This window comes from Gekko japonicus, unplaced genomic scaffold (assembly GCF_001447785.1).
Source record: "Gekko japonicus isolate JY-2015 unplaced genomic scaffold, Gekko_japonicus_V1.1 scaffold2783, whole genome shotgun sequence".
In the NCBI taxonomy this organism is placed as follows: domain Eukaryota; kingdom Metazoa; phylum Chordata; class Lepidosauria; order Squamata; family Gekkonidae; genus Gekko; species Gekko japonicus.
Window position 1 is genome coordinate 117,770 of NW_015161487.1, and position 11,392 is coordinate 129,161.

Below are 11,392 nucleotides of genomic sequence, written 5' to 3' on the forward strand. Positions count from 1 at the left end.
GGGGAGGGCAGCTCAGCAGTCCCCCCCCCGCGGCAGTTGCAGCTACCGCCGAAAGTGGCGCGGCCATAACTTTTTAAAGAGCCCCTAACGAGAGCTGGGGGAGTCAGAACGACATCACACGCGAGAGGTGGAATTTGCCCCTACAAGTCCAAGGCCGCAACCCTGGAGCTCAGGAAGTCAAGGGAACGTCAGTCAAGGGAACCCCCCCCCCCCGCGGGCATCGCAGCTGCTTCCGAGAACAGCGGTGGTGGCCATAACTTTTAAAAGAGCCCCTAAGAGCTGGGAGAGCCAGAATGACCTCTAGCGTGTGATGTCGGAGCTGCAATGCCGCTCGGACATCACACGCGAGAGGTGAATTTGCCCCTACGAGTCCAAGACCGCAACCCCAGGGCTCAGGGAGACACGGAACTGATGGCTGGTGGGAGCAGGGAGCGGGGCTTATGTGCCCGCCCCCCGGGCTCCTGACTGGCGGAGCTCCAGTGTGATCCGGCAGGAACCGAGGCCTTGGTATGGTAAACTGCTTGTTCCTGCACAGAGCTGGACCTCCATGATCCCTTCACACCGATGCTAGTGCCTCATGTGGCTACTTGAACCTAAACCTGCTTTTCTCTATATGTTGGCCCCTCTGCCTTCAGAACTCAATCTCCCAAGAGTCTTTGCGAGGAGGGGGGGCTGAGAGTGCATAGAGGTAGAACTGGGCAAGAGTATAAAACGCTTCCGGTCTAAAACTGAACTTTCCCCTCTCTGCGTTCCCAATGCGAAAGCCGAGACGTGTGTCAGCATAAAGATGGCAAGGGATATAATACCGACGCACTTCGAGAATCATGTCGGCTTTCCACGGCTGCCGGAAGTTCGGCCTGCGTGTGCCCCTCTACGCTTTCTTCCCACAGGCCGGGCCCAGACTCTGTTTCCCGTCGTGCTGCGCGGCACCCTTCCGTGCCCCTCCTTTTCGGCGCCGTTGTGCTACGGAAGCCGACGAGCGTTGCTCCTCCTCCTGCTGTTCAGCCCAGAGTAGTGCTGGGCCGGGCGGGCCGCCCAGCCGGGCTGGCGGCGGCGGGGGGAAGAGGAAAATGGCAGCCCCGCTGCTGTCCCTCTCCGAGGGGGAGGGCGCCCGGGCGCGGCGGCGGGAGCAGCTGCGGGCCTGGGCGGAGGCCGAAGCGGCGGCGGCTTCCTTGGGGCCGGCCCCGCCTCAGATCGGGCGGCGGCGGCAGCAGCAGGGTCGGCGATGGGCTCCGGCGGCCGCCCCTCCCGAGCCGTCCGCTTCGACGCGGCCGCCGAGTTCTTGGCCTGCTGCGCCGGGGCCGAGCTGGAGGCGGCGCGGGAGATGCTGAGCGCAGACCCGGGAGCCGTCAACGGGACCAACGCGGACGGCATCAGTGCTCTCCACCAGGTGGGTGCTCGGCGCTGCGCAGCTGCCGGCGTCGAGGGCGCCTCTGAGCGGGTGCAGAGCGCTCCCGCTGGACCTGGCGCCCTTCGTGTCGGAAGGGCCGTGCTATCGAATGCCTCTGGGCAGGTGCAGAGTGCCTTTGCCTCTGGTTGGAGCCTCAAAAACCCCTGCTTTTTGGTTTTTTGTTTAGCTCTGGAACGTCTGTGAAGAACAGAACACACAAATGCTGTTTTACCTCTTTTTACAGAGAGCCCTGGCACTGGTTTCACTAATGCCAAGGGTGCCTTCTCTGAAGTTCAGGTTTGAACCCCAGTCCCCGTGTTTTAATTTCCGAGGTACCCAAAGATGAGCTGGTCCCTGAGCATATGCAGAGTGGTTGTTTCTTACCACTGTGTAGCTGCAGCCTGCCCCACAGGCAGACCAGCCTCTGGCATTAAACCGTTTCCTGTTAAGAATTAGGGAGTTCAGTGCAGGCTGGAATTCCTGCACCATTCATTCTGCAGGATGCGTGAGTTAGAAAGGAAAAAAAAAGTTGGCCATTCAAGCACAGAATAAAAAATGAATATTATGTAATCTCCCCGTTTGCCATAGTGGACAGTTTTTAATCTGGGAGAGTAAAACTCCAACCTCTGGCATTGAACTGTTTCCTATTAAGAATCAGGGAGTTCAGTGCAAGCTGGAACTCCTCCATCATTCATTCTGCAGAATGCATGAATTTTAAAAAAAAGTCAACCATTCAAGCACAGAATTAAAATGAGTATTACATAATCTCCCAGTTTGACATAGTGGACTGTTTTTAACTTGGGAGGAGAATACAATGTATGCTTATATGTTACCATGGTACAGCCTGGTAAACGGAAGCCTTGCATTGTTGAGGGGAACACTTGTCAATCATTCCAGGCCTGAGATTGCAGTTTTGTGCGTAGAATTGATTAATTCCGTGCCGCACGCAGAACAAGCTGCCTTTATGCTCAGTTACGCCAGCGATCCCCATAGCCTCACTTTTTTTGGGCTGGCAGCTTCGAAGGTTCTCAGGCAGAAGGTCTGTTCTAATCCTGCTTCGTGTAGAGGTCAGATGTGTGCCAAGGTGGGTGGGACCAGCGCTCTGTGAAAGAGACCTAGAACAGGATTCTGAAATCCCTGCTTAGCCCATAGCAGGCCATTTGGGTAACCTTCCGGATTCCGTGTAGCCAAACCCAAATGCAGGTGGGCATCCCCTTCTGTACCCATAAACATGTACTGGAAGGGTAAGGAAGTGATCCCCCTTTCTGTCATGTTTTAACGACTGCCAGCCTTCACCCTCCCGATGGGACTTCGTAGTCCTGTCTGATTCCAAGAGTATGCCAACATCTGTAATCTTAGGGATGGAACAGTGTGTGAATGCTGCCCCTATCCAAGCTGCAGAACTGAAAGAAGCGTGTGCAGTTGGCCTCTCACAACGAGTGCAGCTGTGTGAGGCAAGTGATACCGCCTTTCCCTGTACATTTCCCATATTTCGAGTCGCTCAGGATGCTTCTGCCTGGGGAGGCGGGGAGTCTTCAAATTTTATTCATGAAGCGCAAGTCCTATAAGGAAAGGTTGAAGGGGCTGGAACTGAGAGACGACTGAGAGGCGATATGATAACCATCTTCAAGTACCTGTAGGGCTGTCATCTAGGGGATGGTGTGGAGCTGTTTTCTGTTGCCCCAGAAGGTTGGACCAGAACCAACGAGTTGAAATTAAATCAGAAGAGTTTTCGGCTAAACATTAGGAAGGACTTCCTGACAGAGCGGTAAAAACAGAGCTGTTCCTCGGTGGAACAGGCTTCTTCGGGAAGTGGTGGGCTCTCCTTCTTTGGAGGTTTTTGAACAGAGGCTGGATGGCCATCTGACAGCAATGCGGATTCGGTGAATTTAGGCAGATCATGAGAGGGAGGGCAGGAAGGGTTGCCTCAGTGCTGAGTTCTTGTGGCCCTTTCTTACACGCCCAGGGAAATGCTGAATGCCACTTTGTGGTCAGGAAGCAATCCTGGAGGTTTTTTGTCATCTTCTGGGCGTGGAACAGCAATCACTGCCGGCGTGGAGGGGGAGGTATTTGTGAATTTCCTGCCTTGTGCAGGGGGTTGGACTAGATGACCCTGGAGCAGTCCCTTCCAACTCTGTGATTCTATGAAATAAATGTTAAATAAACTCTCGCAGCTTTTGTATCCCTCCCAGGAACTCTGAGTGGGAGTTCTTAGCTATCCTCCCAGTGATCCCACAAGGTAAAAAGGAGGGCAGAGAGAAAAGGGACCTTGCCCAAGGCCCCAAGATAAACTTTGGCGGCTGAGCAGGGATCTGGCCCCAGCTTCCCCACATTTTTTGGCACGGCCGTCGGTGTTGCTGCACAAAGCGCAAGGCAGTCCGCCCTGAGGAAAGGGAGGCTTTGACAGGTGCCTGCGGGATTCCCGGGGATGGAGTGCGCACTTAGCAGCTCTGGGCGGGGTGGAGCTTTGGGGAGACTGGCTCAGTAACTGGGTGGCTGGAGAGGAGGGATCAATCGAAGAGAGCCAGGCGCTGCTCCTCTCTAGCGTTGGGTGCAAATGGCATTGTTTTTCCCCAGCAACGCAGGGAGCAGAATGCAGCAGCTCCCTGGGTTGCCGTCCCCTCCCTGCAACGCTTCCTGGATTTATCCGCCCTGTTTGTGCAGTGTGGCTATGCCGAGACAATTGGGTAAGCCTGAAACATTCCCCTTTCCTGGGTTTCTCATTAGGAGGCTCCAGGGCTGCTGTCCCCTACACGCTCCCCCCCCCCGCCCACACTACCTCCCTCCTCGCTAGTTTTCCATTACTTCATCCTCTTGATGCTGCTTGGCTTCTCGCCCTGGTCCCCATCCTCCCACCATCTCCCAAAACCAATCTGTCAAAAAAAGCCAAGGGTCGGGGGGGGGGGGGGAGAGGGTGGAGCCTCTTCCAGTGGCTGCTTCTAATTCAGGGGGCAGGATGTGAAGGGGGGGTGGGTGGAGGGATTTGGAACCAGCATCCAAAATATGACATCGGCCGGAGGTTAGGATTTCCCTCGGCTGTTTTGGGGCACGTTGGGCTCCGTTTACCAGCCGCCAAAGCGGAATCTTTGCCTCCAGAGATTTGGTTAGGAATTAATTGAGGCGAGACTCATAAAGCCAGCTGGATGCTAAAGGGGGTGAATTCCGCAGCTGCAGAAGTGTGGAGGCTGGCACCCGTCATCCTGAGAGGCTTGGGGCTCTGTGTCGAGAAGGTTCCCGTTCTCCTCAAGATTGTAAAAGATATGCCGGAAAATGCCCGATGGAAGTCTCTTGAAGCCAACAGGAAAGTCGGGGAAAAGGTTTCCTGTGGTTTTGTGGGTAGATCCGAAGTGCCTCGTTGCTTCTCCCCAAGGCCCAGTCAGAGCTGAATAAATTAGGCGCGTTAAGTGGCCGGCGCAAGTAAATTTGTACAGGTTGCAGAATTAAAATTCCAGTCTTGAGCCCTTCCTGAACAACTCTAGGCTGGCCATAGGTATGAATGATGTGGTGACCCCCAGGGTAACCTGTTTTAACACACGCTGCGTTGGAACTCCAACGGATATGTCCTGGGAAACAGTGGTTCGTCAGACTCAGCTGCCTGCCCAGCTGTTATCTGGAACTCCACTCTTGGCGACCGTATCGCAGCCGTTCTTTTCCAGGTCTTTTAGCTCCAGCTTCAGTTCTGGGCTCAATTCAATTCAACCCCTATAAACCGGTTTGGAGCCCAGGAGACAACGGACCACCTTTTCTGATATGTGCCTACCAGGATGCTGCAGTCATTGGACGCAGCCCCGTGGGAGAAGTTAGCTGAGTGGCTAATAAAGTGGAGTTGGCATGGTGGGGTCGAGAAGACTAGACTGAGGCCTTGGAGGACCCGGGTTTAACTCACTGCTTGGCCACAAATCTCCCTAGGTGAATTTCAGTCAGTAGGTCATTCTCAACGTAACTGAACCCACCCAACAAGGCTGTTGTGAGGATACGATAGCATGGCCCTGAATTCCTTTGAGGGCCCACACAATGAACATCGGGCCAGAAACGAGGCAGCTCTGCATGTGATACTCCTTGCGGGGAAACACCCGTTTTGTGTTCTTCCAGCGAACACGGGAAATGTGTGTCACTCGCGCCCTCGGGGTTCCCAGAAATGTAGATGGGTTTTCAAACATCCGCGCAACATGGGTTTGCTGCGAGAGCTAGAGTTTCTGCCAGCAGCCGTAACGTTTGGGGCCGAACCGGAGCTAGGGCAGTGACGCCGCTCCCCACAGACCGGGCTTGGCCATGAAAGCTTCTAATCCAGCCTGTGGGGGAGCAATCGGGGCGTGGGGGTTGGAAAAGGAGACACCCTCGGCAAAAAACGGAGCAGAAATCAGTTACTCGCTGTGTGGGCGGTGGGGGGGTGAGGTGCTCTGCACACAGCGCTGTCTTTTAGGTGGCAAATGCAACCCTCCAGCCGATTTGCATGTGATGCTCCCGGGCTGGAGAAGGGGGCAGTTCGTGTTGCACGTGATCCGCTCTCCCCTTGGTCCTGTGGGGTGAGGCACCAAGTCCGGCGGTCTTCCAGAGTGCCCGGTTTTTCTCCTCCCTGCCAGGTGCCCCTCTGCCCCTTCTCTGACTTCAAGCAAAATTTGGATGTATTGGAACGGTTTGTGTCCTGTGAACAGTAGGCTGGGGCCAGGGGCTATTTTGGAGACCAAGACCCGTTTCCAGCAGATTGTTTTTCCCCTTAGATGCTGGGAAAAAGAAGCCTGGGAGCTGAGCGATGGACCAGTTTCCAAGGTGTAGTCAGAAATAGACCGAACGGCTGGGTGGGCATGGGATCTCTGTGGATTCCTTTAAAAAAAAAAAAGACGTCTCAGGAGAGGGGTTGGGAACGCGCTGGGCCGCAGAGCGACTGTCGAGCGCACAAACCGGCTGCTAATTGAGACCGGTAGCTGTCAAGGAAATGCGAGAAATGCACCTCTCTCTCTTTTTTCCTTTAAAGTTTCTAATCCTCATGACGATGGGAAATATGTGGAAGTGTGTAGGCGTTTCTGTCAGAGTGCTTAGAAACAAGAGGGTGTCTGGCTGAGGTTTCCAGTATAATAGAAGAATAATTTGCCAAAGGTTCAGAAACAGAGTAATGTCTTTAAAATTCCCAAATCGACCGTATTCCAAAGGATTCTACGTGGTTTGGGTCGCAAATGGCTCTCCGTCAGGGGAATTGCCTTATATTTAGGAAGTATCGTCTTTGCAGCAAGCCCCGTTGTGTTCGACACCGAATCCGAAGCCTGCGACTTCTAAATATATGCCGTTCCCTACTGAGGAAGAGCCATTTTACAGGTGAGGTACAACTGATGCTCTGAGAAGATCGGCCACAGGATCGGAAAGCCCTGACTGGAGCAAGTCTTCAAGGCAGGCGTACTCCTGCTCTGGTTCTCTTGGCCTTATGGTGTTTGAGTAGCGGTGTGGATGGGAGTGGGGGAGGAGCGGAGCCCGAACTCCTGGGTTCCCTGAGAGAGAGAGAGAAGCCCAGAGCGGAGCTTGCATAACGTGCTCTGTCCAGGAATGTTTCCGAGGAGCTTTAGCCAACGGCAGCTGGCCGCTTGTGTTTGTGGAAAATGAAATCTTCACATTCCAGGCAGAGGCTATTAATATCGGCAGAAAGCTGGTTTGGGTGAAACGGGCATGGAGAAGGATGCTGGCTGTCTCTCCCCCGCCGCCCCCCCATGCCAAGGGTGGAAACTGTGTTTGATCCAGAGCTCCTGCAAGGGGGATGGGATGGATGCACCAGCATCTTTCTCTCCAGGGCAAGCCAGTTAACGTACCTGGATAATTTGGACCAAGGATCCTCAGAGCTCTGCACCCGAACCTACTTTGAATACGGAGTTCCTTTGAGTTCTCTGGAACTGGGCCTAGGGTACCTGCCTGTGAGCTCCATCTAAGCTGTCCATTTCCTCCCAAAGCACTCCGCCTGCTCTGCCACCGCTGCACCATTAAGTGATGGCTTTATGGAATGCGGTCTCCCTTACCCCGTGTTCGGCGTGCTCCCTGAGAACGTGTCTAATTCAAGAGCAGAGCTGTCCGTGTGCTGTGATTCCACACAGGCACAAAACTAGCCTCCTACGAAAGTCTTTATCTTAATTTGAAAGAAAGCCGATTTCTAGTCTTTGTGGCTGCAGGAGGTAGCATTGAAAGTCTGGGCAGTGCTGGGGGAAGTAGTCACTGCCCACCGGAGCGCCAGTTTTTCTGTCACCATGCACCCCACACCAAGCAACAGATGCCGGTGTATGTAGAACCAGCGTGTTTATATGAATGCGAATCGGTGACCTTACACTCAACCCAAAGTTCTTTTTTTCCCCCTTCCCGGTAAAGAGTTTTGTAACAACTTTTTAAGTGAACTGTGCCGCTCAGCTTTGATCAGTAGTGGAGGGGTACATCTTGTATTTATGGAGGTCCGTGTTCAGCCTCCTGCCCTAACCTGGAGAGCCCAGGCTGACCTCATCAGATCTCAGAAGCCAGGTAGGGTCGACCCCGGCTACGATTTGGATGGGAGGCCACCAGGATATACCAGGAGCGTGACACAGAGGCAGGCAGTGGCAGCCCACTTTGGAGTGCCCCTTGCCTTGAAAACCCTACAGGGTCGCCCTACGTCCGCTGTGACTTGACAGCAAAAGGCAGCGGCGACCGTTCAGCCTCCGGCATCTGCTCTTGAATGTACGTGGCAGGGCTGTTCCGGAGAAGCGGCTGTGAGGACCGTAACATTTTGAGGATAACGGGCTAGCTCGTGTGTGCTGTTCTCCCCACCCCGATTTGATACCAGTGGGATCGCCCCTCTCAAGAGCCCGGGGATCTTTTCTCCCAGCTGCCTTGCAAAATGCCCCCTTCGGAGTCCAGCTGCCCGGTTCTCCCTGCTTCCATTCACTTGAGGCTGCTCTTTTTGAGAGGAGCCCTGATGCCCCGGATTCTCCTCCTGCCTCCTCTTTGGTACACCCACCTCGCCGTCTCTCGATGCCAGCACCAGCTTTAATCTGCGTGGTCCCCTGACTGTAAATCCGAGGCCTGTTATTAAAGGCAGATAAAAGCCGGCAGATGCGGCTGCCTTCAGTTCTGACGTCTTTGTGCCGCGAGCCGAAAAGTAGCACAGCTGCATCAACCCGGCACAGGAAGAGACATCAAGGGGATCTGTCACATGGAGGGTTGTTGGGTTTTTTTGTTTTTGCAGTTTGGGTGATCGTAAGCAGTTTTTCTTCAGACTTCCTCAGAACACTGTTGCCCATTTGTTGACTCGCGGCGGTCTTGGGCTCTCTCAGATCACCTTTGGTCTGATTTTGAGAAAGCCACGGAGAGAGGGTAAGGGGAACCAGAGAAGGGGCAACAAGCGGGCAACGATGTCTTGAGAAAGCCCGGATAAACCCCCCTGCAGCCAGTACCCAAACTGCGGGGAAACCTCCATGTGGGAGGCCCCAAAGTCTTGTCAGTCCAAACCTCCCCCCCCCCACAGACTGGGGGCTCTGGAGAGTCTGCAGGCCTTCTGCCTGGCTAGTATCCAGCACGGAAATGGGACTCGGGGGGTTTAATGCAGGTGGTTAAGACGCTGAACTGCAGGCTGTGGAAGTTCAGTAGTTCAGCAGTTCAAGACCCGGGTGCCGCAAGACGGGGTGAGCTCCTGTCTCTAGTTCCAGCTCCTGCCAACCTAGCAGTTCGAAAGCAAGAAATTGCAAGTAGATAAATAGGGACCACTTCGGTGGGAAGGTAACAGCGTTCCGTGCGCCTTGGTGTTTAGTCATGCCGGCCACATGACCACGGAAACGTCTTCGGACAGCGCTGGCTCTTCGGCTTTGAAACGGAGATGAGCACCGCAACCCTAGAGTCGGATTCGACTGGCTTTCGAGCAAGGGAACCTTTACCTTTTATCCCTATACTTTTCGGGTGGCTGCCACAGTCAGACAGCAATGCTGTCCCGTGAGCAACGGGGGGGGGGAGGGCTGCGCTGCCGGGCAGGCCATGGCCGGCCCCCACAGACTCCCCACAGGGGCTTCCCCCAGTTCCTCCTCGCCTCAGAGCTGTTTGTCCGATTTCACAAGCGGCGCAGGAAGCACAGTTTTCAAGGCCTGGCCATTTTCAAGTTTAAAAAAGAAAACACACACCAACTTCCCTAAGCCAGTTATGCAATTTGGCAGGCCGCGTCAAGTGTATCCAAACATGCCCAGTTTTGCATGATCAATTGTCCAGCGGAGGCTAAGCCTCTTAGTCTTGACCTGAGCGAGGAGGAATCAGATGCCTTCAGGTGAGCAGCCGAAAGGACACCTGGCCGGGAAGCTGGTGCTAGCCCCGTTCTTGGCTCTGCCTTCTGGCTTCTCTAACTTAATCAAGGCTTAGAGGGTAGGGGGGAGAGAGAGCGAGAGCTGGGAGTGGAGCTCTGACCCATGCTCCCTCCAAGCTGTGGAATCTTGTGAGCAAAACGTCTACTTTGCAAGCCGCTTGCATTAAGAGCTGTAAGGGAGCGGTTTGGCTGCTGCGTAAATCAGTTTGCTCTGGAGCCGTCCTTCCTGAGCGAAGACCAAAATGTGTGAGCCGGAGGCTAAGAAACTGTGAGCTAGCTCACACTAACTCAGCTTAGAGGGAACACTACTGTACTGTACTGGAGCCGACTGTACCTCCGGTGCACTTGGAAGGGGAGAAGGGGCTTGCCGTGCCTCCACTTCCCCAAATAAGGGCGGCGGGAGGGGAGGGTGAAGGGTGAAGCAACCAGCCTGTTAAACGTTATCGTCTCATGGGAGTGCTGAGCCCCTCATCCACTCTCGGGCTTGTTTGTATAGGGGCATGATCCCCATAGTGTGACTAGTCCCTGGTTTGGGCTTAACAGGCCTCTTCCTGTGCTCTTTGGTTGTCAAGCCCAATGGGAGGCCCACCCGGCCTTTGCTCGAAGCCCGCCAAGGAAGGCGATCCGTTCTGCAGGCCTCTCTGCTGCAGGCCCCTTATCGTTAGGAAGATGTCCCCGACATTCACATTCAATCTACCACCTGTCAGTTTTTTCCAACCATCTTCAGGTTTCCACATGCAAGTTCCTCACTCGACCGAATGCAATACGCAAAATTCATAGGCGCTTGAGGTTTCCCCAGCCCCGCGGCATAAAATGGCTTGAGTCTGTGGCACCAACTTGTCGGAATGGTTGCCGGCTTCAGTGCCGCGTGGCACATTCAAGATGTTGGCAGAAGGAGGCCTCTTGGTGGCTATGGGGAAAGGCAGCCAGGCTCTCAAGTCGGGACAAAGGAAGGGAGGTTTGGCGCTGTGTGGTCTGGGAGGGAGGATTCCTTATGCCACAGGGGAGGAGAAGACGGAGGTGGGTGGGCTTCGTTGTGATGGTCTCCCCCACTCCTCTCCTAGGCCTGCATTGATGAGAACATGGAGGTGGTTGAATTTCTGGTGGAAAACGGAGCCGACGTGAACCAGGCGGACAACGAGGGCTGGACTCCGCTGCACGTCGCTGCTTCCTGCGGCTACATTGAAATTGCACAGTGAGTTTGGGGCAGGGAGGGCGTTCCCGATCTGTGCCCGTTAACAAGCGGCTGCACTGCGGATTGCAGCTGATCCCAAGGGGCACCTTTGCCTCCGCTTCTCATCTGGGGTGAGCGGGAATCACACATGCGGGCACCCTTCCTGCTGCCCGTCTCGCCGCTTACCTGCTGGAGCGACTCTCGGCGGCCGCCACAGTGCCGCACTGTGTTTCCCCAGCTGTGGACGCTCCAGTGGGCCAGCAGCAGCGAAAGGGTGCCAGGTACCAGCTTCCCTTGGGGAGGAGCTCCCTGTTTGGTTTCCTTGCTGGGGCGACGGAAGCAGAGCTCCTTTCCATGCATGGTGGGATCAGTGCTATCTCCCGGGTGGCCAGCCACCTGCATGCTTCCTAAGGGCCTCCACTGGGGAGGGTGCCAGAGCAGCTGGGTTATTGAAAACTCCATCCCAGAGTACGAGGGATGCTGGGCTGCCCACGGTCTGCCCTGGTTTCTGGCTGCCCTCCTGAAACCAGAA

General features: G+C 54.9%; 1 protein-coding gene across 1 annotated transcript in view; it reads left to right on the forward strand.

Moving 5' to 3' along the window:
• The first annotated feature begins 1,070 nt into the window (after positions 1-1,070).
• The window catches only part of PPP1R12C (protein phosphatase 1 regulatory subunit 12C), a 39,747-nt gene continuing 29,425 nt past the window's right edge, over positions 1,071-11,392 (forward strand). The window contains 3 exon segments of the mRNA XM_015429168.1: positions 1,071-1,197; positions 1,200-1,390; positions 10,751-10,881. Coding sequence (XP_015284654.1) covers positions 1,071-1,197; positions 1,200-1,390; positions 10,751-10,881 — 449 coding nt within the window.